The sequence below is a fragment of the Dendronephthya gigantea genome, unplaced genomic scaffold (assembly GCF_004324835.1).
Source record: "Dendronephthya gigantea isolate DGI-Jeju-01 unplaced genomic scaffold, DenGig_1.0 000005F, whole genome shotgun sequence".
In the NCBI taxonomy this organism is placed as follows: Eukaryota; Metazoa; Cnidaria; class Anthozoa; order Malacalcyonacea; family Nephtheidae; genus Dendronephthya; species Dendronephthya gigantea.
Genome location: NW_021163015.1, coordinates 483,342 through 509,550, shown reverse-complemented (window position 1 = coordinate 509,550; position 26,209 = coordinate 483,342). Strand labels below are relative to the sequence as shown.

General features: G+C 36.4%; 2 protein-coding genes across 2 annotated transcripts; both read left to right on the top strand.

Annotated features, from left to right (window-relative positions):
* The first annotated feature begins 1,101 nt into the window (after positions 1–1,101).
* LOC114516366 lies at positions 1,102–2,606 on the top strand. The gene is made up of 2 exons (XM_028535820.1): positions 1,102–2,064; positions 2,147–2,606. Exons 1-2 carry the CDS (start codon positions 1,424–1,426, stop codon positions 2,148–2,150), a joined length of 645 nt encoding a protein of 214 aa, XP_028391621.1. The 5' UTR covers positions 1,102–1,423; the 3' UTR covers positions 2,151–2,606.
* Positions 2,607–10,550: 7,944 nt separating this feature from the next.
* On the top strand, positions 10,551–25,976 carry LOC114515854. Its single transcript, XM_028535176.1, has 9 exons — positions 10,551–10,647; positions 10,741–10,970; positions 11,318–11,348; positions 11,713–12,093; positions 12,451–12,618; positions 19,442–19,671; positions 24,566–24,596; positions 24,815–25,192; positions 25,708–25,976. The coding sequence occupies exons 1-9, from the start codon at positions 10,551–10,553 to the stop codon at positions 25,974–25,976; spliced, it is 1,815 nt and encodes a 604-aa protein (XP_028390977.1).
* Positions 25,977–26,209: the final 233 nt, after the last annotated feature.

Here is a 26,209-nt window from a genome sequence, read left to right as displayed (position 1 = left end):
AAGGAGTTTCGCTTTAACTAGTCAGGAAATTTGTTTACGTTTTACCCAATAAGAATGCATAAATATTCAGCACTGCCCGGGTAAAATGTATACAGCATTTACAATTTTACATGAACTATTCAGTAATTTATTAATTAGTTAAGCTGTAATTTTATGTTTTAGTTGTTTTTAATAAATAAATTAATCCACAATCAGGCATCGCAAAGAAAAACTGATTCCATAAGACATGCGCAAATATGTGAAAAAAATGACACAAATTTTCACACAAATGACACCATGATGAAAAACACTCTTCTGAAAATCTGGGAATCAAGAATGATTCAAGATAACGAGTATAAGCGTGTCTTATTAAAAATATATAAAAAAATTATCCAAACCTTATCTTAACCTTATCAGCGTCTTTTGCCTAAATCATGTCGCGATGAACAGCTGGGCATTTTGTACGGAGCATGCGCGAACTTGGCATCCACGCACACGAAACGCCTTCGTAGTTTTCGGAAAGACCTCTTAAATAATGGCGGCTGATAGGAGTGAAGATAGTTGAATATCTTTTGCAGTAAAAGAAAGAATTCGGCACTTTACGAAAAGAAGAATATCATGTACGTGTAACTGCTGGTTTTGTTGTATCTTGTGGTACAAAACATGGCATTGAGAAAGCATCCGAATGATCTAAATTGGCAAACAATATGTTGGTTTGTCACACTCACAACTTTGTTCGTCACTTTCGTGTGGAAATTAAGAATTTCAGTCACAACGTGGTCGTCGTTGTTTAGTTAGCAGTTAAGGAAGCATTTATTGCAGGAAGCTTTCAGTCATTTGTCAGCTTTCAGCTGGACATTAACTTAAAAAAGCCACCAGAATCTTCACAGTGGAACTATGGCATGAGAGTATTGAAACCAAAATAGTTATGTTCATTTTATCAGATGTTGATCTTTCCATATTAATCAATTTATAAAATATATACAACTGTGCTATGCAAACAATCTCGACTCCTCTACATCATTTATTTAATAATTTTTATAAAATAAAGTGAAATATGGACAGCTATAGCAACAGTCTCAGGCCAAATTGAGCTCAAACATATATATTTCCACCTCCCTTAAGGCCCTGTCACACTGTTGCGTATAATAGGAACGTATGAGTCGCGTATAAAGATCGTTTCATTCATTTTTATACGCACGAAAAAGTCTGTAAAAATAGGATATTTTGCATAAAATTAACTTATTAAACGTATGAGTATCGTATGAGTAGCCTGTCGCTGGCGTATGCCAGCGTATGAATGGCTTACGAGAAGCGTTTGAAATGCGCATGTCAAGCATACCAATGGCGTTTCACAGGCTTTAATTGTATATAAGCGGCAGTATTTTCACACGCCTCCATTCGAGAAAATGTCAAACCTACAGTGAAAAAAGAAGAAGAAACCATGGCAAATACGAAGACATCATCTACCCGCGGACGAAGAAAAGGAAAGAGGACTCCATCATCAGCCGTTGCCAAAGCTGACGAACAACGTGTTTGTGCACCTGCAGATGTAGTTGAACCACCTGATCATGATGCACTTATTCCTGAGACATCTTTAAATAATGCGCGACATGTTCCTGAGCTCTCAAAATCTCCAACACAACCTTCCCAAGACTCCCATAATTCATCGGCTTTATCATCTGAAACCATTGATGACTTCACTTCCTTCCGGCGGGCTGATAGCAAGGAGAAAAATAAGAGGAAGAGGGCGAAAAAAAAACCCTACAACCACAGCGCCACAGAAGAGGAGCTGATGCTGGAGTTTATCATGGACAATCCTTTGCTGTGGAATGTGAAGATGACAGATTATAGGCGAAAAGACAAGAAAGAGAAGATCTGGGAAGAGCAAGTACATCAGATGAATAAGACTGTTGACATCCTCAAGGGCTGGTTCAGATCGCTGCGCGACACCAATACGCGCCTTGACAAAAAGAAAAGCGGGGATACTGCTCCAAACCTGACTAAGAGAGAACAGTGGATCCTCTCAAAGTTTGCCTTCCTGAAGACTGTCACTCGCCACCGACCGGAGCGCCCATGCAGAGTGTAAGTATACAACCATATTACCTTAGCAACATGATAACCAAGTAATTTGAGACAATTTCCACATGATTTTTGGTTTTTTTAGGTGAAGGAAACCATCCAGCTTCACAGAGAAGATCTCAATGCTGCCAAGAGCGCCTGCGCTGATATGCAAGATGTCTTAGATGAAGTCACTCCAATACCATCATCTACCGCTGGAAGGTCCCACAAGCGACCTCAGGACACAGAGAGTGACGTCCTTGAGACTCTACAGAAGAGAGTTGCTGTCTTGCTGAGTCTGGCACCATCCTCAAAGATATCTACAAAGCTAAACAACAGCCCATTACAGCACGAAGTGTCTTTGCAAATTATGTTAAAGAGAGCCTTTTGACTATGTCCAAGTCCAAGTACAAGAAGGCAAGGTCCTCCATCAATAGGTTATTGTCTGAACTCAAGGATGAGGACAGCGATGATGAATTTCCAAGTGCAATGGCGGCTCCATCTATCAAAGTGAACCAACAAGGGATCCCTTCTCAACCACCCCACGATTTGCACCCCACTACAAAGTCACCCAACATTACTAGTCTTTCAGGATTTCGAGACATCATGGAATCTACTGATGATATTGGATTTCAGGATGAGGTTCTCAACCTTCAACCACCAACGTGAAAGAAGTATTGACTATAGACCACGGCGGCTGTATGGCTTCATCATTGTCTCTCGGAGGGCAAAGGCATCGTCACCTAGAAAGAAGTAGGGGACACTCTGATAGTCATTTGGTAAAGCATCGGGGATGGGGAATCCTATAGTTCCGTCTTCTGTTAATTCTTTGATTTCAGAGTTGTTGTAGATCTGTGCGTCCGATGATGACCCTTTACCACCGAGGTCTGCCCAGATGAATTTATAATCTGCGTCTACAAGGCCCATGAGTACAACAGAGTAGAGTCCCTTTTAGTTGAAATATTGGGATCCACTTTTTGGTGGACATTTGCAGGCAATGTGCTTTCCATCTATAGCACCACAAGAAGTTCCACCTCTTGAGGAACTTATCAGATATGGCACGCCATCCCTCTGGCGTGGTAGGGCAGGTCATTACTTCGGACATGTATTCGTCGATGATGGCTTGGCAAACCTCTCTGACAATAAGTGACTGGGTGTTGTGGGGGACCCTCCATCCGTACTTCATGGCTGAATACGTGCTCCCAGAGGCAAGGTGTCGCAAAGTCAAAGAGAGCTTCAGCCCAGGCTCTAGGGGTCGCCTATACCAGGTATGTTTCTTGGTGATCCTGCAGGGACTCACTCTTGCTAGAAGCTCATCAAACATCTCGGGGACCATCCGCATAAAGTTCTTGAAACATCGCGTATCCTCGCTTCGGAGTTCCACCAGAAGTTGGTCGTAAATGCCAAACTGCCTTCGCCTTCCGATCCATGATCTCATCCATACCTCACGTCTTTTTCTTTTTCTTTTTCTTTTTCTCCTTTTCCTTCTGTTATTTTCTATGTGACGAATCGTCAAAGCTATGAGATCAAACTGGTATTCAAGAACAACTAACTCCATCCTTTATCCTCGAAGGTACAAGATGATATGAAGGCATCCAACATAAATATATATTATAGACAAAAAATGACATGCTATAATATTTATAATAATACCCTTTCTCGTAACGTTTGCAATACGCTGAAGATACGACGACCAGGCGTTAAATATACGCTAATTGTACGGTAAATGCGTTACTTAATCGTCAGTCATACGCTAAGCCCTCTATAGACGTTAAACATACGTCACACATAAGTTAGACCTTCGTTACTGATGCGCTATCAACACGTTAGTTGTACGGCACACTTACTCATTTGCGTATGATTAGCGTACTCAACCTATTAATACAGTACATTTAGCGTCCTTCTGCCGTATTCAGCGTATGACTAGCTTATCTTTACCGTATAAACCATACGTCCAAACACGCACAAGATTTTTAAGCATGCTTAAAAAAAATTTTCTTTCTCGGCGTATACCAGCGTATGTGACCGTGCTCGGAACGTGTATAACTTACGCACGACGTACTACCAGCATATTTCAGCGTATTCCGGCGTATGCGTGATATTTATCATACGCTGCCATACGCTAATGTGATACGCAACAGTGTGACAGGGCCTTTAGGAAAATGAAAGGTTCTAAAGATTCCCCATTATTGTATTTTGATGCAAGCAATGTTATACTAAATTTTTGCTCAAACAATTTTATTATACTCTAGTTAAATGATCAGAAATAGGAAGTAACATATCCCACAGGCTAATTTATATGTTTGTTTACAGACAAAAATAAGTATTGTGCGCATTTTTCTCAGCATGCCCACTAACTTTTTTATGAAGTTTGAACAATATGGATAATTTTAAGCCATGTTTCGGAGAGAGGCACTGGTAAAAATTTTAAAATATTTTTATATATGTGCTACAGCATCACATAATTTCACAAAGCAAGCATGCCCATATTAAAGTTTGCGGTTAGATTCTTAAAACTTACCAACTCAATAGGACTTTTCATAATTCATAACAACCAATACTTAGACATATTAAAATCACTTTTGCAGCAATTTTTACATCATAACAAACTCATACAGAAGGAAGTTCGTAAGTATGTTACAACATGGCATTTTCAGAGCATAAGTGGTTTGTGAAATTACAACATCTGGAGCATTTTTCCCATGAGTGGCTAATGTTTCAATAAAACAAAACATGATTTAACTTTCATAAAATATACTTTATAACTGAAGGCAAAGGTCAGTTTTCACGAAATCGAAAGAGGAAAAGGTGTTATTTCTATAGAAAAATGCATGTTAAGGTACTTATTATTTCGCGTGAGAAGGGACAAATAGATTAATGAACACACATGTGGAAACAACAATATGTCAGCTTCTGTCAAGAGTAAAATAGGGGTAATTCGTTGTTTACATACTGCTGTAACCTGGTCCTGAAACTTAGACAATGAGTGAAATACTTCAACTTGTCGCCCATTTGCAAATAAAAATCCTTCGCAAATATTTACGCGAGAATGTCGTTATACCCTTGCATGCAAGCACGGGAACGTAATCTTTGAATACACCCTTTTATTTCCATGAACAAACCAGTAAAAAAGGAGAAAAAGCTCCTCAAAATACATGTTTTTGGCGTTCGAAGAATTAAAATTCTTCTTGAAGAAATGCGCCCGCAATTTTTAGACAGCGACAACAAAATACCCAGCTGTTGTCGCGATGAAAATGATTTAATAATGTCGGATTTAATATCCCTTTGACAATGTTTTTACGTCGAAGGAAATTCCTTGATTTCGGAATATTTCCACCAAAGTGGAAACCTCTAAAGTGGAAAAATCGGGAAGAATATTAGCAGAAATTAAAAAGCATTTGGCAAAGTCAACCTCGTCGTCAAGACGAGGTTGTAGCAAAGTTTCTTTTTCCCATGAGGTACATGGAAGAATACAGACCAACTATTCAACTCCGCGAGGAAGATATGTCCAAGGTATAACGATGTTTAAGCAGTACAATGATGTTGCTACCATGATGCATGGCAATGATGGCATGGTTTCGAGTCGATATCACCACATCAGAAAAAAATAAGAAAATTGTGTCAACCATTGGTCCTCCGGGAGGAGTCGAATTGATTAGAATACGTACAACATTCGCACCAGAACAGCTTTTCCACTTCGGAAAAAAAATCCTGCCACAATCCAGATACTTTGGACATGGGGGGCAGTAATTACACTGTATTTTATGCCTTCAAATAATCTCTCTACTTTACCTGCCTATCCCCCTTACACCCTAGAGCCAAACGTATGCAACTAATGCCTGTTTGTAATACAATTTTTCTGCAACCGACTAAATTTTGATTAATTTACTATATGAACCAAGTAATATGTTGACTATTTTGCAGTCAAAGTTTTATACTATTATAAAATAATATTTTAATCTATTGGGGAGGCAGTTTATATTAGGGAGACGGCACTGAGAACCCACTGATCCACTGCGTGACTGCCGTTTGTTGATAAAAACGGTTTTGTGAGCAAATTGAGGAAGCACATAAACTATATCTTAAAACGCATACTAAATATACCGCAAAATCGAGAATTCTAGAATAAAGTTCTTGAGAAATTCTTATTTTAAGCAAACTTTTGCTTAAAATAAATAAAAGGGCATAAATTATTCTTATCAAGAATGAATTTTACTTGAAATAAGTAAACTCTTTCTAATTAAGAATTAACAGTTTCTTAAAACAAGTAAATGTTCTTGCTTGTATTCTCACTAAGAATTTTGGTATTTTTAAAACAAGCAAAGCGTCTTTTTGGATTCTTGACGAGAAACATAGTTAACTTAAAACCGACATTAAAAAAGTATTTTGATTCACCTGTCAAGAATGCTAGTTTCCTTATGATATCCAAAGCATCTTGAAAGCCGCCTCACATTTATTTCAAACACGCAAGAATATTTTCATATTCTTACTAAAAAACATTTAATAACCGAGCAAAGATTCGCAAGTAAGGAGCATTTAGCGTTCTTTTCCAAAATATTTGTTATTTGTTTATATCTTTCCTTTCAGATGCAGACGAAATGAAGGTTTTAATGCCTATTTAAACATTCTTAATGGACGTAGTTTGTTTATTATGAAAATAGATATTTTAAATCCGGTGACTGCCAACTAGCGTAAAGAACTGTGGATTATTGCGGATTTTTTTTACTTAAAATAAGATTCTAGGTAAGTGTATTATTCTTACTATACCGACAAGAACAATTTTACTTGTTTCAAGCAATTTTTTGCTTTAAACAAGTTTTTTTTTCTTAATATAAGAATCACGATTTTGCTGTGATATGGTAAACATATAGTAATAATTATATATATGATAAAGAATACTGACCATATTCGGCTTTTAGAAGGCCTGATGAGAAGTTCTTTCTGAACACATTCCACCAATCTGATGGCCGGATTCCTCGACGTCTCTGACTGCTAGTCTGCTATAGAGACCAGACGCTTTACACCTCACCAGTTTGACGCAATATATTTGATCATGGTCGTTTCGTCGACTTCGTTCTATACAGGGTGTATACAAAAAAGAAAATCAAACATTAAGGCGTTATTGTGCGCGAATCACTTGATCGACGAGCATAATTTCTCAATAATTATTACGATAGATAATACAATAAGCCTTTAGCTGTTGATTGACATGTTTGTCGTAACGGATGAAGAAGAGATGGAAGGTAAGTTATTCAGGTATGCAAAGCTTTAGGATTTTCAGGCTTAAATAGTGGCCGCACTAAAACTACTTTCCGCTCCAAAAAAAGAATATTTTGATTAAAAACGCTTTCTTTCTTCCTTCCTTCCTTCTGTCCTTTTATTACGTCATCATTTTTACCCCTCTTTTCCAGCTTTTGCAACATCACTAGTTTGCGGGCAGACAGACGACATAAGAATTTTGATGCACAATGCCAGTAAAATTTGTTTGTACCCACAAATGATTTTTATTACCGATATCTACACTTTATTAAGCCCACTAATTTTTGGACCAGGAACTGGTCCTTAACCGGTGCTAATCATCTTGTTGTTGTTGTTGTTGTTGTTGTTGTTGTTGTTAGGGGGCGAGGCTCTTTAAAAAAACCCTAAGGCTCTATCATAACTTGTTTGATCGGAATGAAACTTGGCACAATTATTCTAAGCAATATTCCGCATCGATTGACGGAGTTCGAATTTTAACTTTTGACCTTTGAAGCAAGTTACAAGCAATTCTTGATATATTTGCAGCAAATAATACATACATATCATTGATATTCAGCCTATATATAAGTAAACGGAAACGATTAGAAATACATTGTCCTCTCCATTGTTATAAATACAATGCAGTTCAGAAATTAAACTCGGTTACGCAGTTCCTGGTCCCTATAGTACGATCGTACTTGTTATTTAAAGGGACCATAATAACAAATTGATTGCAAGTTTGTCGCGCTAAATTTACAGGGAGGCCTTTTAAACCCCGTTTACAGTTGCAACACAGCCTCTTTTGATGGATGTGTATGAGTAATTAGTTACGAATGCTCTGAGGTATAAGAACTCTTATTTGAACAATGGTAACTATAACTCACTCGTTCACATCTATCAAAAGAAGCAAATTGCATATAAGATCGTAGCAAAAATTGTAAACTGGCCTTATGTGATAGGGTAATCGCAAAGCTACCCTTTTCTTTGGCGCTAACATTGTCAGTCAGGTGTTGCATGGGTAGATCCGTAACTTTGTACTAAGCAAATGAAGCAAATATTGACCCGGCAACAAGGGGGAATTTCGTTTTAGACTAATCAGCAAGTTTGTTTACATTTTCAGTATAACCCAATCAGAATGCATAAATTTTACAATTTAATTTATATAACCGGACAATGTTAACCTAAGAAGTCACATGTGGTTGCTTTATACGTGGTAAAGTGCAACGAAAAATGGCACATTATATAATTTGTCACGTTTATTAGTATTCTTCATATAATGTTAACACAGACTTTTCTCATAACTGGAATATATTACTGTATAAAGGAGCATATAAAGAGATGCAAGCATGAAATGAACGAAGGATTAAAAGCAAAAAGAGAGCTACGCATCGTTCTGTTCTTAACTTTGGGGGACTCCATGATTTAGAAATCGCCCAAATTTCGCATGTTTTGAATTTCTTGGAGCATCTTATTCATCTTGGAACATGGTAAACTAAAATGGTAATAAATATCCTGAGAGGAAAGGATATTTTAAGAGATATAACGATGCAATATGTAAACAACGCGTTTGTTTACATTACTGACTGTAAAGTGTAACCTAAATTTAAGTTGTAGCGTTGTTATTAATTGCGTTGGCGTCATTCATAGATATCTATGGCGTCATAGCGCACGTCAATCAAATTTGTAAATATGCCAACTTCGTATCTTATAAAATTTTTATCCCCTGAAGATGATTCAGAGTTGAATCGAAATATACAGTTAAAACTTGATTGTGTTTTGTCAAAAATTTTCAGCAACACAATGAATCTATTCGAAATAACCTTTATTTCATAGCATTGCACACATGGTCATGGAGCAAATTTATTGCTTGACGAATAACGAGTTTACGACGTGGTTAGCTCGACGTCACTGATCACGTCATTGTTAGAGATAAGCTTCGGGGAATTAATTATGCTGCCGGACTTTGCAATAAGTCATGCAACATTCCAAAGTTTCAAATGTACCAAGAACCTCCGACATTTGGCTGATATTGCAGTTTTATATAAGCTGTAAACAGCTATCACGTTCTTGCTGCTTTCATGTCATCGAGAGGCCGTGAAAATGACTCATTTGAAGGCGTCGTAAGAATGACAGCTGTCATGGGACCACAAATTGTGCACACCTATTGTCTCGCGTGCGCAATTTCTTTGTTTTGCAAGCGCGTTGTCGAGCTGACCGCGTCGTGAATCGTAAAATCTTTAATTTGAAAACTTGAACTTAAACTCGCGTTTTAAATATGATAAAACACTCTTTCGCATGTTTTAAATAGTACAACGTCTTAAACTTTAACTATGAAATATACGTACTGAATTACACGAATAAAACAATAATACTGAAATCCTCACAATGGTGGTTAATTAAGAATGGTTTCGAAGTTTTTCAGCCGGGCTCAATACGTTTGTGGTCCATACTGTTTGTCAGGGGCGCCGGAACCACGGGGGCAGCGGGGGCAGCTGCCCCCCCTGCCCTTTGCTTACGGGGGCGAGCGGGGGCAGCCCTGTGCCCTTTACAACCATATAAAAGTATCATAAATTCAACATTTAATCATGATGCCTACTTTTTGCATAAAAACTAACCGTAATATTATTGAAAATGCGTTCTCCCGTGGATTTGCAAGTTCGCATGTACTTGTAAATTTGAGTTTCCTCTTTGTGTGGTTGCTAAGATAAAATGAATGTGCCCTTTTCTAAAACTCTGCCCCCGCCGCCCTAAACTGCTTCCGGTGCCCCTGCTGTTTGTATAGCATTTACTGTGTACAGCTTTACGGCTTCTGGGACGCTCTTAAACCCTGTATCATATATAATATTTTACACTCTATATGTTTGACTGAAGTAGGTTATTAAATAGTTTAGTTTGTTGCATCGCCTGCATACGCTCATTTCACGCGACGTCATGTTACTTATACAAGTGTTTTATCACCTGGGGCCGATTGTATCAAGCCCGTTTAGCTTAAACGGTGGTTAAGTTCAAAATAGAAAGCAAGTCTATCGTTTTATTCAACAAGCGAACTAAATGTTTTTAACCTTAATGCAAAGATACTGTTTACAACTACATATTTAGTGCATAATATTCAAGTTAACTCATTTAAGGCAGATGTAAGAGTGTTATTTAATTTTGACTTATCCACCGTTTAAGCTAAACGGGCTTGATACAACCGGCCCCTGCTCTTGTGACTAAGCGTCATTAAAACAACTGCATGTCGAAGAGAGCACAGTTGACGACCTCACGCAATCATGTTTAAGATAATAACTTTACTTTCTCTGATTCTTCAAGTTGCATACATCATTCCACAGAACTGTTCTCCCGTGATTTATACGATCATTGCAACAGGTGAGTCGTCAGACTTTTTCTCTTCGTCATTTTCGTAGTGTTGAGAAAAATTTATTTCTTTAAATATTTAAGTATTTCTTAACCTCTTTTTAGGTGGTCTGTCTTTATCTCCAGATGAAACCATATCAAATCATACCATTAAACGTGGGATTGTCTCGTTAGAATGTCACGAGCACTGTCAGAAAGAACCAGGTTGTGTTGGATTCAACTACAGAGACAAGATGAATGTTGTGAACTGCCAACTGACCAATATCACTGAAAAGACAAATCACACCTCAATGACGGAAGAAAGAGAATGGATACTAATGCGCGATGATGAAGCGGTATGTGTGCGGTGACTTTCGATCAGCGCTCGACGATTAGACCGACTGACCCTTTCAGCGATATTGCCCTATATATTATACCCTATCAATACCTCTATGTACAGATTTGGCCCTATATATACCCTATCAATACCTCTATGTACAGACTTGGGCAATGTGCAGAAGTTCGCATGCGAACGGAATGTAGTAAATAGTGAGTCGTGACATGAAATAAAACAAAGGCAGAAAAAATACAACTAATGTGATGAACTTGTAGCTAACCGTTGACGTCAATGAGCTCAAATTACGCGTGTTCTTTCAGTATATTTATGTAAACATTTCTAAGAGTATTTTCTTATTATATATAGGTAAAGAAAAGAAATGACATTTTAAACTCAGGTATGCCCAAAACATAGATTTTTTCCAACTGCTTTGCTAAAGAAAAGTAATATCTAATATTTACTAATCAAGCAGAACGATACCGATCAAAGGGTCTACTTCAAAATATCTGGATTAACTCGTTTTGCAATCGAGGCAAATTATAACAAGCCCACTACTAATAGTAATATTTTTGCGTTTTTGTACTTTGTATACTTTAGTAGCTCCTTAATACTTTATTACTTTACTATATGTATATATTATTAACTCTCGATGCCAAATTTTGACATGGAAGCTTTGAATATTTAAATTTATGTAGAATGTTAATTTTGTTCGAATCATCTGGCTATGACATATTTAATATCTATGTTTTCGACTTTTAAAGCCACTAGCTGTGCACACCTGTATAACAAAGGAGTGAGGAAAGATGGTGTTTATACAATCGATCCTGACGGCCTGGGATCGTTCCAAGTCAGTTGTGATATGAACACAAACGGGAATGGCTGGACCGTGTTTCAAAGAAGACAAGATGGAAGTCAAGATTTCCTCCTTGGATGGCCAGAGTACAAAAAAGGCTTTGGTAATTTGAGCGGCGAATTCTGGCTGGGCCTTGATAAAATACATCGTTTGTCCAAATCTGGTCAAGACGCGGTTTTAAGAATTGATTTGATGGATTTCAATAGCACTGGGCGTTACGCTAAATATGGAAAGTTTACTGTGGCTGATAAATCAGACAAATACAGATTGAATATTGGCAATTACTCAGGTAAAAACTCGTGAGTTTTATATTGTTCACCGGTTATAACTTGTCGGAATGATAATTTTATGAATGAAATTTGAAACAAACCTACTGCGCATAGGGTGCGCGAAAAATGTTTAGTTCCCAGAGAACTTTTCCATTGTGTAAATGTAAATGCAGACTTACGTCTCACATTCGCCTTGTTCAGATTTTCATATTAAACATTTTATGACAATTTTCATCCCGATTTCAGAAATTATGAACGTAATTTCCTGTCTCTACAGCAAAAATGACGCACTTCCAGAAGGGTCCTATTCGAACTAGAATTGTGAACTAAAAAGATGAGTAAGTTAATGTATTATTTATTGTTTATTTTGTTGGAAGGTGACGCAGGTGATTCTCTTGCTTATCACAATAAAATGCAGTTCACTACCAAGGATAGCGACAATGATCCTCGAAGTAATGGAAATTGTGCTATTACCTTCAGAGGAGCTTGGTGGTACAACGACTGTCATCGTTCAAACCTCAATGGCGTGTACCTTCATGGTGCAGGTCAGTTGAATGGCATTTTCGGAATAAGATGGAAAAAGTGGCACCCTTTCTCAATGAAAAAGGCAGAGATGAAAATTCGACCAAAAAACTTTTAACATGATTTCTGTACAACAATTAAGAAACCAACATTGAATAATTAAGGGAGGCGAAAACCAGGCCCGTGACATTCGTGATAGGTTATCGTAAACATAAGCATAGTCGCATGTCTGATAGTTTTCTTAGTCTGTAAGATGTTTTAATATTTGTTAAACTTTTCTTCACGTAAACGTCTCTGTACCGTAAATTGAGTTACATTCAAATCGTATTATATAATTGCTTTTAATTTACAAGGCTGTGCATGTTTATATTGCATACATTTTTAGCGATTATTGTAAATATTTAATACAAAAAGTTATTGTATTTAGTTAGCACAGCCCTTTAAAAACCAGGCAAAGGCAATTGTGCTTTTACATAAGTTTTAATAATAATAATAACATTGTATACTAGCTTATTGTCGAAACAAACGCCATAATGATTGACCACTGTTGATAAACAGACGGATGAAAGATAGTATAGGTGCAATTATGCATGAATATGTTGGGACTGGAGAGGCTAATCCCCCCCCCCCTCCAAAAAAAATAGCAAGCATTGCTAAATTTAATGCGTGCATCTGAACTTGCGTCATGAAAATAAGTCATAATAAATCCGTGACACTAAAGTGATAACATGGGATTAAGTAATATAATGATAACATGGGTTTTCTAAAGGTCTTCTGGGTATAACGTTGATGCGATGCGATAATACTATAGCTTAGAATTTGACTTGCGCGCTTACATTGTTTACTTCATCTGTATAAATTATTTTCACAAGGTAGGAAAGAGTCTCGTAAATGTATAATTATAACATCACAGTTCCAATTTTAAGGATTAATGCACTCTGTGAGTGCATTATTGGGTTTTACATGAACTTCGAGTTCCTTGTTTGTGAACGAGCTTCTCATAACTCCAATTCCAGCCCCAACGTTCGCACAGATCTTATCTATATGTTTTTCCCAATTAAGTTGTTCGTCTATGTCAATACCCAAACATGTATGGTTTTCCGTTCTGGGAACTGGCGTGTTATTGATTAAAATTAGGGTCTGAGCAATTTTATTCTTATTGTTAGATGATCTGATAAAGATGATCTGATAAACATGTGTTTTGTCTTTTTTGGGTGAATTTGGAGCTTATTTTGTTACACCCATTTACGGACCTTATCAAGAACGTGATTTATATTATTAACAAGCTCATAACAGTCATTACCAGATGCATAGATTTCCGTGTCGTCAGCATACATGGAGTGAGTGCAAAATTTAAAACATTGAGGCATATCGTTTATATATAACAACAACATAGTCATGCATTTTTTGTAGTAGTATTTCATGATTTATTGAGTCGAACGGTTTCCGAACGTCAAGAAAAACTATACAATTCAGATTTCCGTGTTCCATGTTTTGCAACCATGCACTCATCACAGCATAGGCAGCCCGGTAAATGCGGGTACCGCATACTATCTTCTGTATATAATTATCCTAAGGCTGGCAACTCTCTGACAAAAAATATAACGCATATACATTAATACCAACGCTTGAAACACAAAAACTACGCTAGTTTCTTGAAAAAAAACCACCTTGGATATATTTACCAAATTTATCTGTCAATTTTAGACTTGAAAACAACTTAAAAATGCTTAAATTTTGCAAATAAAAAGTGTATTTTTATTGAAATTTTGTCAAACGGAGGCGGATGCAATTTACTCAACAAACTTCATCATCAGAAAAATCGTCGCAAATTTCTGATTTGTTGTTAAAAGTTCGGAAATCACGAAGACATTTTTCTTCATTGAATTGTCCCGGATTGAAATCTAGAAATGCGTTCTATATAATGCTATGGTTTGTTCTAAAATAAATAATTTTGCTCCGTTCATTAAAAAAATTCCTTGAGCATTCCCTAACTATATTATCTACTTTTAGAAGGATCGTCTTTACCTCCAGATGAAATGTCAAATCATACCGTCAACTCAGGGATTGGCCCGATAGAATGTTATGAGCTCTGCCAAAAGAAACCAAAATGTGTTGGATATAATTAATTAACTACAGAGAAAAGATCGATGTTTGGAACTGCCAACTGACTAAAATCACAAAGAGAAGAGATCAAACCATAATGACTGCAGAATGGATACTAATGCTTCGATGATTAAGCGGTATGTAAATAAGAATTTTCAAAGCTGTAAAATTACCACTGAAAAACAATTTAAATTATAAAATGCTCGCACCGTGCACAGTATTGCACTGTCAAATCTTCCGTTTTTTGGTATCGCGGACAAATAAGAAATATTAAATATGGTGGGTAAATGTAAAATTATAATTATAGGCAACACAAAGAACAAGAAGATGTATTTGCACTGACACCGATTACTTTAGTATGTACACGAACCAATATTAATGTTAGACTATTTGGCAAATCAATGCAATATCTTTGTGCAGCATACCATATTACCATTATGTGCCTAAGAATTTAATAGGTTGGCTCAGCAGCTTATATATTAGCAGAATTATCATGCACTGCAGTTCGATGTTTAAAACGGCACCGACTCGTTTTCGTGAGAAATTGAGCTAACGTATGTGCTATACCACGTTTAAAAACTATATAGAAACGTATAGTAATATATAGATTAGTATAGTTTTCCTGCATTCTGATTGGTCAAAATTCACTGTCCCTGAAGTGATAGTCGAGCGGTCAAAAATATAACATAAAGTTGTCAAAGAACTAATCAACAATAAGTTTCATTTTCAACTAAACAATTAGTTTACTCTTCAACAAGAGATAGGAAAATTTCTAAAGCTACAACCGCGTATTGTTGCCTAACAATGCACGCGCATTGGCCAATCAAATTTCTCGTTATATTACACTTATATTATAAGTTTAACTAGCTAGCGGATCCAACTGCCGGATTATCCCAATTTTCAGTGCATTTACTGGTCATTCCGCAACAGTGGTGTAGCCCGATGATTGCGCTATGCATTATAAAGGCTAGTATTCATATAGCATAATTCGTCAAATAGCACAAACAGTAATTGCAGCTTCACAGTTTTTGTTTCACGTTTGCATTAAAATGTGTAGTCACAGCCATTTAAGGATCAAACATAAAACGGCAAACATAATACATATAAAGTGAAGCTAAATCTACTTCTTTGCTAAATACATCGGCAATGGCCTATTGCTATAGGCTACCTTCAGACGGGATCGAAAAATTTGGAACCGTGCTCTCAGTCGTCCGGTTCAGGTGTTCACTCGAAAAAATATTTAATATTTTGACTGTTCTACGTGTTCACGCAAGGTAACCGATAGAATTCGGGAGTAATTGCCTAGAAATCTTCATAAACGCGGTAAAGTGACCTTATTCACCATTGTCTTCACCACTTCCACAGCGGAAACCAAACAACAAAGGTAATTTAGTTAAAAAATGAAGTGAATGAAGAATATTTAAAAATTTTGTTGATCTCAAAATCTCATGGATTAGTGCATGTACGTTTCATTCTTGAAAATTTGCAATTAACATAATAAAAGAACGTTTTCGCAGGATTTGACCACACTTGCATACTCTTTGCGTATATAGCAGATAATATAATATATAATATAACAGACTAGTATAACAGACTGTTTTAGTAATTAAGTTGACGACATTGTCATGTGTTGGTCGCGGTATCTTTTGAATGAAATGAAGCCACTATGCTTGAAAACTTAACTTTTAGATTATATTTAACCTCAAACCTAAATGTCACGTTCCCACCTTGCATCATAAGTGTATGCACTCAGACAGTTTGCTTCTTGGCTCATAAAATGCTGTCAATATTTATGGACGATCTTTAAATTGGAGACCGCAAGGTGTCCAAAAAACGGATGCTGCATAAATATGATTATGTAATAACTGAAGTTATAACTCTGATAATATATTTTTTATTATGATTATTATTAGGATGAATAATTTCTAAGGAAGCAACTTTGGATTTGGGGGCTTCAAGTCAGTCGAACTAGATATGATTATACGCGCCAGCTGTCGTTTATCCGAAAATGGCTTCATCGACGGAGCAGGTGATGGAAAACGTACGTTCATAACGAATTGAACTTTCGAATTTGAGTTTTAAAGTTAATATCCCATGTTTCTATTATGCAAGTGATCTCCCACTACTGAGCGAGAACAAAGTATTCTGCAGAATTTTTGAGTTGTGATGCACATTTTATGCAAATAAAGCCTATACTGCGTACTGCGGTACCTTTGATACAATTAAAGCCTAAAATTTAAACGAGATAGGACAGAAAATATATTTATAGAATGCATACTGTTATTGTTATTTTAAGTTTATTGGAAAGCATTAACAATACCAATAAAGGTGTTACCAAAAGGAAAAGTGCGAACGGGACAGGAAAAGCCCATGTAAGACGCCCCATACACTGATACAAATACCATTGTTATATAGGTGCTGTTTAGTTTAAATGTGATTGATTCATTCGTAGTTACATATACTTTTTATAAATGCAATGTTTCCGCAAGGGGAACAAGTGAAAAATTGTTGCCCGCGCTTCTTGTCATAACGAAGTAATGTGGGTTTTTTTCGAAAAATGTGGTGTAACATGTATGTTTTTGTTCCTATATAACAAAACACTTAATGTAAACTACCTCGGGAAATAACGAGTTTTGTTTTCCCTCGAGTCCCGGGAAACATTATATTCAGACTCTTAATTGGGAACGCAAAACTCACTATTTCCCTCAGGAGCATACATTAATTAAGTGTATAATATACGAATGTTTGTAAACTTTATTTAATTTACATGAACTCAATTGTATGTAAAGTTTCTTGCTCAAACATTGCTTCGTATACACTCAGACAGTTTCGCGTTCTTTTGTTCAACAGATGTTTTTTCCAGTAAATATTAATTCTATAGGTGAGGTTCAAGGTGTATATCTACAGTCTACACTGTGGGATTACTATAGTTATCGTCAATGTGCCAACTATATAATTACCTTATACATTGCAGTGAAAAAATACGTAACTTCAACCATATCTACAACTGCATGAATACGGATTTCTTTATTGTGATGATAATTATACAAATGAAACCCTTGACACCAAGGTGTTTCATAAAACGTATTTCAAAGTGCCGAATACATTAAGGACAATAGATAGTGAGCTGGAATGAAATGTTACATGATAAAAGATAAAAATTCGTCGCAACTATAGTTTTAAGACTCTCTGGCATATGGCTGTTGACAAACGAATATGCACTATAGTTGTTTTCATGATCAAATTATGTAATCATAGGATTGATGTTTCTTAAAAATATCTCTTCGAACTGACTTGTGTATTGATCTGCATGTATTTTATTCATACGTATAAATCATAATGTGCCTTTAACTTTATCGGTATAAAACACATTGAGAGGAATAATGAAATCAATGATTGTCGCAATTATTGTTAATTATTAATGATGTCCATATGGTTCTGACAATTTTCAATTTAATCAATAAATTATAAAAACTATCATCTTTGAAAAAACCACAACGTTTTGGCCAAAGTTATTAACGAAATCATTGCGATATATGGCGCTAAACTTATATCTTCAGAATTATTATCGCAATGGGCATTTTAGCCACGTAGTCGCCAAGGAGCTCGCTGTCGCTGCGTCTTACGTAATCATTAAATATGTTTTTCCATTGAAAATTAAACTATTTACATCGAAATATGTTCAATAAAGAGATATTTTTTCCATTTTGAACTTATCCACCGTTTAAGCTAAACGCCTTTCGAACAACCGGCCCCAAAAAAGAAATTATGCGTCTCCTAGCCACACTTAAGATGATGGCAGCAAATGTCCTCTCTACGCTATAACATTGCCGCATGATGAGCAAGTTCTTAACTTTCTATGTCACACTGTGTAAATGAAGCAAATACTGACTGACGGTGCATGCTTGAACTACTAATGAAAATGAGCCAGCTAAAATTAATTTAAACCTATACATGCAGGTCGCAATTCTTGTTAATTATGAATGATTTTCCATGGTGTTCAGAGTCCATACGGTCGTAGCAAGTTTCAAGTTAGGCAATAGAAAAAAAAATCGTTAAGGCATAAGTTTATTAACAAAATTATTGCGATAGATCGCACAGCATGCAGATTTGTGTATCGGTGTCGCAGAAGATCGAGTTTCTGAAGCCACAAAGTAATTGCAAGATTACCAATACCCCCCCCCCCCATCCCCGCTAATATAATCGTCGCAATGGTGGTTAATAATCAATAATTTCGAAATTTTTGACAGTGTAAATGTTCGTAGGCTATAATAATATTTAATTAAATAAGGTTTTACTATATGGTTCAGCCTTATGGTCCTAAAACACTCCTTACCCCCTCTATTATATATAATATTTTATACTCTATATGACGTTCGACTGTAGTAGGTTAAATATATATTTTCCGAAGTTTAGTTTACCGTTTAACGTTTACCATAAATTATGACAAGACGCCACTTGGCTTATACGTGTTCTATCACCTGCTCTGTCGACTGTGCGTCATTCCAGCAACTGCATGTCGACGAGAGCACAGTCGGCGAGCTCACGCAATCATGTTTAAGATAATAACTTTAATTTCACTGATTCTTCAAATTGCATATATAATTTCACAGAACTGTTCTCCCATCATTTATATTACAATTAGAACAGGTGAGTCGTCATAGTTTCTCTCTTCTTCCAACAAAATCATTTTTGTTGTGTTTATATCGTCAATATTCGTATTTTATAAATGATTTTTAGGTGGTCTGTCTTTATCTCCAGATGAAATCATATCGAATCATACCATTAAACATGGAATTGTCCCGATAGAATGTTACGAGCTCTGCCAGAAAGAACCGGGGTGTGTTGGATATAACTACAGAGACAAGATCAATGTTGTGAATTGCCAATTGACCAACATCATTGAAAAGAGAGAACAAACTTCAATGAAGGGAGAAGGAGAATGGATACTAATGCTCGATAATAAACTGGTATGTTTATGTCCTTCTATCGGTCCTCCCGCAGTGCCACTAAATCGTAATTGATTTAGTATCACCTACTCTCGGCTAAAATACACTAACCAAGCTTGCTCTTGTTAGCTACCTCTGTATCTCAGTCCAGGAGATCTCGCGCTCATATTTCATCCATCAGCGCTCAAAAAGTTTGTGAAAATAGAAATCCATTTTGCAGAGTTTAATCGATTATATCTTTATAGTCCCCGAGCCGGTGCGGAGCACCGTGCGAGGGTACTAATTCCGCCCGGAGATTAGGAATTACACCCGGGACCCGGGAGAACATAGCGGAATCCAAAGTTGCCCAAATGTCATGGACGTTCAATGGTCATGGTACTTGTGCGCATGCGCGAATCAGCAACTTACTGATTGGCTAAGACGAAACGTTTGTTTTTCAGTGAAAAACGTCAGCAATTTAACTGTCATTTTGCAAACTATTTTTTAAAAAAATATTTCGAAAACAAAATATGAAATGTGGAATCAATTAACAGATAAAACACTGGAAAGAGTTTAAAATATTATCAGAACCGGAGGAATTAGCGGTGAAAAGGAACAACTCGATTATAATCATTGAAATGGTAGGAGTCTATTTTGTTTATTTCGAGGTTTATTTCATGTTTGCTGTACGAATACATTTTATGACCTTGGTACAGTATGTCGTTTTGCTCGGTTTTGCGAAGACGTGACCGACTATTTAAGGCTTTACATCATCGTTTTAACTTCCAAAAGAGTCCTTAAAAGTGTAATTCGGTGTTTTAATATAACAAATATCACTATAAAGGTTTATATATAGTCGACTGCAATCACTGCATGATTTTAACAATCGAAAAACAACATTCGACGTTCACTGCTTGGTTATTTATATTGTTATAATGTTCTTTATTTGATACGCGAGGTAGGAGATCTTTACAATAGTTTTAACTAAAGTTCGCTAATGTTCTCTTCTTTTTCCGTTCTTCTCTTCTCTACTTCTCTATCTTCGTCGTTTTGCGTTCTTGTCTTTGGTCGTCTGTCCTGTAGGTTGAGCTTCTTAACGTTTCATAAGTTAATCTTTACTCCGCTAGTCCACTCCGCTAGTCCACTGAAGGTTCAGGTGCTGTGCACGCCCTTTTATAATGAGGGTTCAGTGACTCTTGCATACGTCATCAACCATAGTGGGCTGATCCTTATCCAGCCAATCAGCGTTGTACATGTAACCAGTGGGTTGGTCTTAGAAGCTCGTTCCAGCTCTCATATCTTGTTTATTTAAGGCGTTGTCGCACTAGTCGAGTTGGTCTTCTGCTCAATCGATCAATACTTAAAAATGTTCACAACTTAAAATGTTTATCATCAACAACTAGTAAAATTTACAAACAATACGTCTGTGAACAATATCTTTCAACTTAAACTATTTTCACTCTTATTTTATCGAATTGAACTTTTGATGACGTAATCTATTACATGCTTGACCGAGCAACATTTTTACCACAATTGATTGACATATGAACTTGAATGGCCTACAGCACGCACACTTTTTTAAAGAATGCGACCATTAAGATAAGTGACGACTTATGAATGTTTATCCAGGTATTAATTCTGAGAGGATTATATTTATTTTCACCTTATTACTTATTTAATCCCACGATATGTCATACATGAAAGGGAAAGGCGATTAATGGTTGCGAATGGGCCGAAATTATATTTACTCAGGCGTCTTGTGGCAAAACTTAATCACTAATCCCTGTCATGCTCTTGCTACTTCTATTTTTATAGCTATTTTTATATGCGTATCTCTAAACACAATGAAGCCTTGCGTAACAATCCTCCTCACCTAGAATAAGCTGTCCCCAGCTTCGTGTGAGCTATAACGAACTTAAGTTAACTAAATACCATACATATATGTGTCTACAATTTCCCAACTATATATTTCTGAGCACGGCGTGGCTATCACGGGCATATTACCTAATGCCTAATAACTGAGACTATACACATAGTATGTGTTGTTAAACTACGACAACACTACATACATAACTTAATTATGCCTATATGTACCTCTGGGGTAATCTAGCTATAATAATGTTATATGATTATATCCAACACGTGAGAATATAGCGATTTAAACCAAAATTAGTGTGAAAACAAGGCGTAAAAATTTCCTGTTTTCCTGAATGTATGTACCAGGGACTTAAGCGAAATTATAAATTTTGTAGATGCAGTCAGAAAGTGTACCAAAAATTATTCAAATTTCATAAAATATCTTATCATTGCAACAGCGAAAATTGTATTCAGATTCTTGGTTGATCAACTCACATAACAGGAAATTATTATAAAGCTCTTCCGACAAAACATCTCTCCATAATAATAACCTAAACCTATATATACGTCTTAATAATTCTTCAAAATATTTCAACTTATGCAAACAAATTTTATACGTATACTTCTTAATATAACTGAAACTCATTTTACTTTTTTAAACGTCATGCACGGCAAACCAAACTCCAAAATGTAGGTTTTCATCGACAATATAAATACCGAGTCTACATAGAGAAAACAAGAATGTGCCTAATATTTAAGCTTTTGGCTTGAAAAAGAATTGTAATCCATTACAACAAGTTTGGGAGACCCTTGACTGTCCCGGGGGAAGAGAAAAATATATTATCAACGAATGACGCAAAACTAAAAGCGTCAGAATTAAATTTATACACTGACCCAATTAAAAACATGCATGCGCTATCCTACGGCAACATGTTTAATCAGCATGCTGAGTGTACCTAAGAAATTTTAGTTGAACAGCCATACACTCTCGTGTTTAATATTATCGCACATAAACAAACAAATGATAAACATATACGTGTAACATGAGAATGACAAAAACTTATATTATACAAATCTTAAAATGCGTCCAGTTTCATGTCCATAATACAAGCGTTCTGACCATCAGGAAGGATCCGGAAAACTCTGAGACTTTCGTACGTCTCAATAATCATATTTTAACGACCACGGAGGCTTCCACTGATGCGTCTTTAGCTGGATTTCTGGCATAGCCAACACGTTCAGATAGAGGGAGTACATGTCATCAAACTCGTCTTGGATTGCAGACTGAGGGCAAAACGACTGTAGTTTCAATTCAAGTTCATGGAAAGTGTAGAGGTTGTGGACAGTTGTCTTGAACATACAACCAAAAAATGAAACAAAGTCTAGCATTGCCATAAGTAGAAGTATGGATGAATACATAGCGTGCGTTTTATTCGACTCGGTCATCATGCCGTTCCTTCAATGTTAGTATAATACACAGGCGAGGTATTCCTAGCGCCGTTCCTCCATCAAGTTGTTATATGTTTTTTATTTCTTCTTACGCGAGGTAGGAGATCTTTTACAAGCTTTTACTAAAGTTCGCTAATGTTCTCTTCTTTTTCCGTTCTTCTCTTCTCTACTTCTCTATCTTCGTCGTTTTGCGTTCTTGTCTTTGGTCGTCTGTCCTGTAGGTTGAGCTTCTTAACGTTTCATAAGTTAATCTTTACTCCGCTAGTCCACTCCGCTAGTCCACTGAAGGTTCAGGTGCTGTGCACGCCCTTTTATAATGAGGGTTCAGTGACTCTTGCATACGTCATCAACCATAGTGGGCTGATCCTTATCCAGCCAATCAGCGTTGTACATGTAACCAGTGGGTTGGTCTTAGAAGCTCGTTCCAGCTCTCATATCTTGTTTATTTAAGGCGTTGTCGCACTAGTCGAGTTGGTCTTCTGCTCAATCGATCAATACTTAAAAATGTTCACAACTTAAAATGTTTATCATCAACAACTAGTAAAATTTACAAACAATACGTCTGTGAACAATATCTTTCAACTTAAACTATTTTCACTCTTATTTTATCGAATTGAACTTTTGATGACGTAATCTATTACATGCTTGACCGAGCAACATTTTTACCACAATTGATTGACATATGAACTTGAATGGCCTACAGCACGCACACTTTTTTAAAGAATGCGACCATTAAGATAAGTGACGACTTATGAATGTTTATCCAGGTATTAATTCTGAGAGGATTATATTTATTTTCACCTTATTACTTATTTAATCCCACGATATGTCATACATGAAAGGGAAAGGCGATTAATGGTTGCGAATGGGCCGAAATTATATTTACTCAGGCGTCTTGTGGCAAAACTTAATCACTAATCCCTGTCATGCTCTTGCTACTTCTATTTTTATAGCTATTTTTATATGCGTATCTCTAAACACAATGAAGCCTTGCGTAACAATATTATTTGGGCTGTTTTGATGTTTTGAAGGTTTAGCTATAATGGGGTATTAACTCTCACTTAATTAAACTGTGAAAGTCTATAACTTAATGCAACGGAAAGCAGCAGGAAAATGGGTGATTTCACTTCACCTTTACGACTGTGTTTGTTTCCGAAATGTTTGAAACATCAGCTATCAGCTTTACATTTTAATAGGACATTTCATAACATTGAAGGTTAGGTCTGGCTAGCTGAAGAAATATTTTGCTTCGTTTGAAATGGCGAGGGGTTGCTGCATGCATGTATTTCTAGTTATACTTGATGGAACCATTCTTAATTTTTGTGTTGTTGTTTTTTTAAGAACTATAGCTCTAATATAAATTTGAAACCGAAATAAAGTATATTTCACGAGACTATTAAGTTGTTTCAACAGACAAATGGATTTTTATATGGCAATTAGCCTAGTCCTTTTATCGCCTTTTCAGATGACCTGGGTGGCAAGAGCAATGCACCGGCATGACATAAGCGCAGGTTCGATTCCTGCCGGAGGACCGATAGTTGACTAATTTTTCTCAACAGTTTCTGGCTTGAGTTGAGTTGTGCATGATTCCACTCGAAATTGAAACCCTTTAAAAATATTCTCTTATTAGGAAAAGAGAAGAAATGACATTTTAAACTCAGGTATGCTTAAAACATAGATCTTTCTTCAAAAATACTTTTCTTTTATACCGACGGTATTTTGTTTGCAGTGATAACATAACATTTCATGCTGAGGATTTGCCGAGCAATATTAAATAGAATTTAACACTTTGCATGTGGTTGAAGCAATCATTTAACCGATCCTTACTCCATCCTGTAAATCTATAGTTTTATCCTAATATCTTCCTGTATTTTTAAAGCCATCGGCTGTGCCTATCTGTATAACAAAGGGGTGAGAAAAGATGGTGTTTATAAGATAAATCCTGATGGCCTGGGATCGTTCAAAGTCAGATGTGATATGAGCACAGATGGGGGTGGTTGGACCGTGTTCCAAAGAAGACAAGATGGAAGTCAAGATTTCTACCTTGGATGGTCAGACTATAAAGTTGGCTTTGGTGATCTTTCAGGCGAGTTCTGGTTGGGCCTTGATAAAATACATCGTTTGTTCAAGTCTGACCAAAATGTTCTAAGAGTTGATTTGATGGATTTCAATGGCACTGAACGTTACGCTAAATATGAAACGTTTAGTGTTGCTGATGAGTCAGACAAATTCAGATTGAATATTGGCAATTTTTCAGGTAAAAACATTTGACTTCATATTGTTCACCGCTCATAACTTGTGGGAATATTGGATTTTATGATAAACCGAATTAACCGATCAATTTCTTGCTTACGCCTTTCTCAGGTCCTCGTATTAAAGATTTTATTGCACTCGAAATTTACATTCAAATTTCAGCCGGACACCTTAATCAATCACATGAGATGCAGATGAAAAATAATTAGGAATGTAATTTGACTGATATTTTCATGGCCTCGCCATCGTGGGTTACTCTTTAGGAAAGATTACGCACTTTTCAAAAAAGAACTAGAACTGAAAAAACTTGAACTATAAAAATGAGTTTAAGGGCCCGATTCCACGGGCGCTTTTTCTTGGCGAAATGCGAAATATTTCGCCTGTTTCTTTTGAATAAATTAATTCTGCTTGATTGCTCACAATTTAAAAGGAGCAGGCGAAATATTTCGCATTTCGCTTGAAAATTTCGCCCGTGGAAGCAGGGCTTAGTAATATTATCTCTTGTTATTATGTTAAAAGGTGACGCAGGAGATTCCCTTTATTATCACAATCAAATGCAATTCACTACGAACGATAGCGACAATGATGCTCGAAGTGATGAGAATTGTGCTACCGGATTCAAAGGTGCTTGGTGGTACAACAACTGTTATAATTCTAACCTCAATGGCCTGTACCTGGGTGCAGGTCAGTATGATGCAACCGGAATAACGTGGTTGATGTGGCGGGGCCATTATTCATTGAAGAAGACGGAGATGAAAATTCGTCCAAACTACTTCAGCTTAACATGATTTCTTTACAACAGTTATAAGAAACGAATATACACTAAAGAAGGCAAAAAGTCAATTAAGTCTGTGACATTCGTGATAGGTTTAAGGATTTTTTTTATCAAAAAAAATAAGCAAGGTCTCATGTTTGTTTAAGATGGTCAATATAATACTGTTTTTAAAGTTTTAAGGGATACAAACTTAAATGTCCTGCTAATCGGTGCTGAATTTTTTTCTCAAAAAATATATTTAGAACG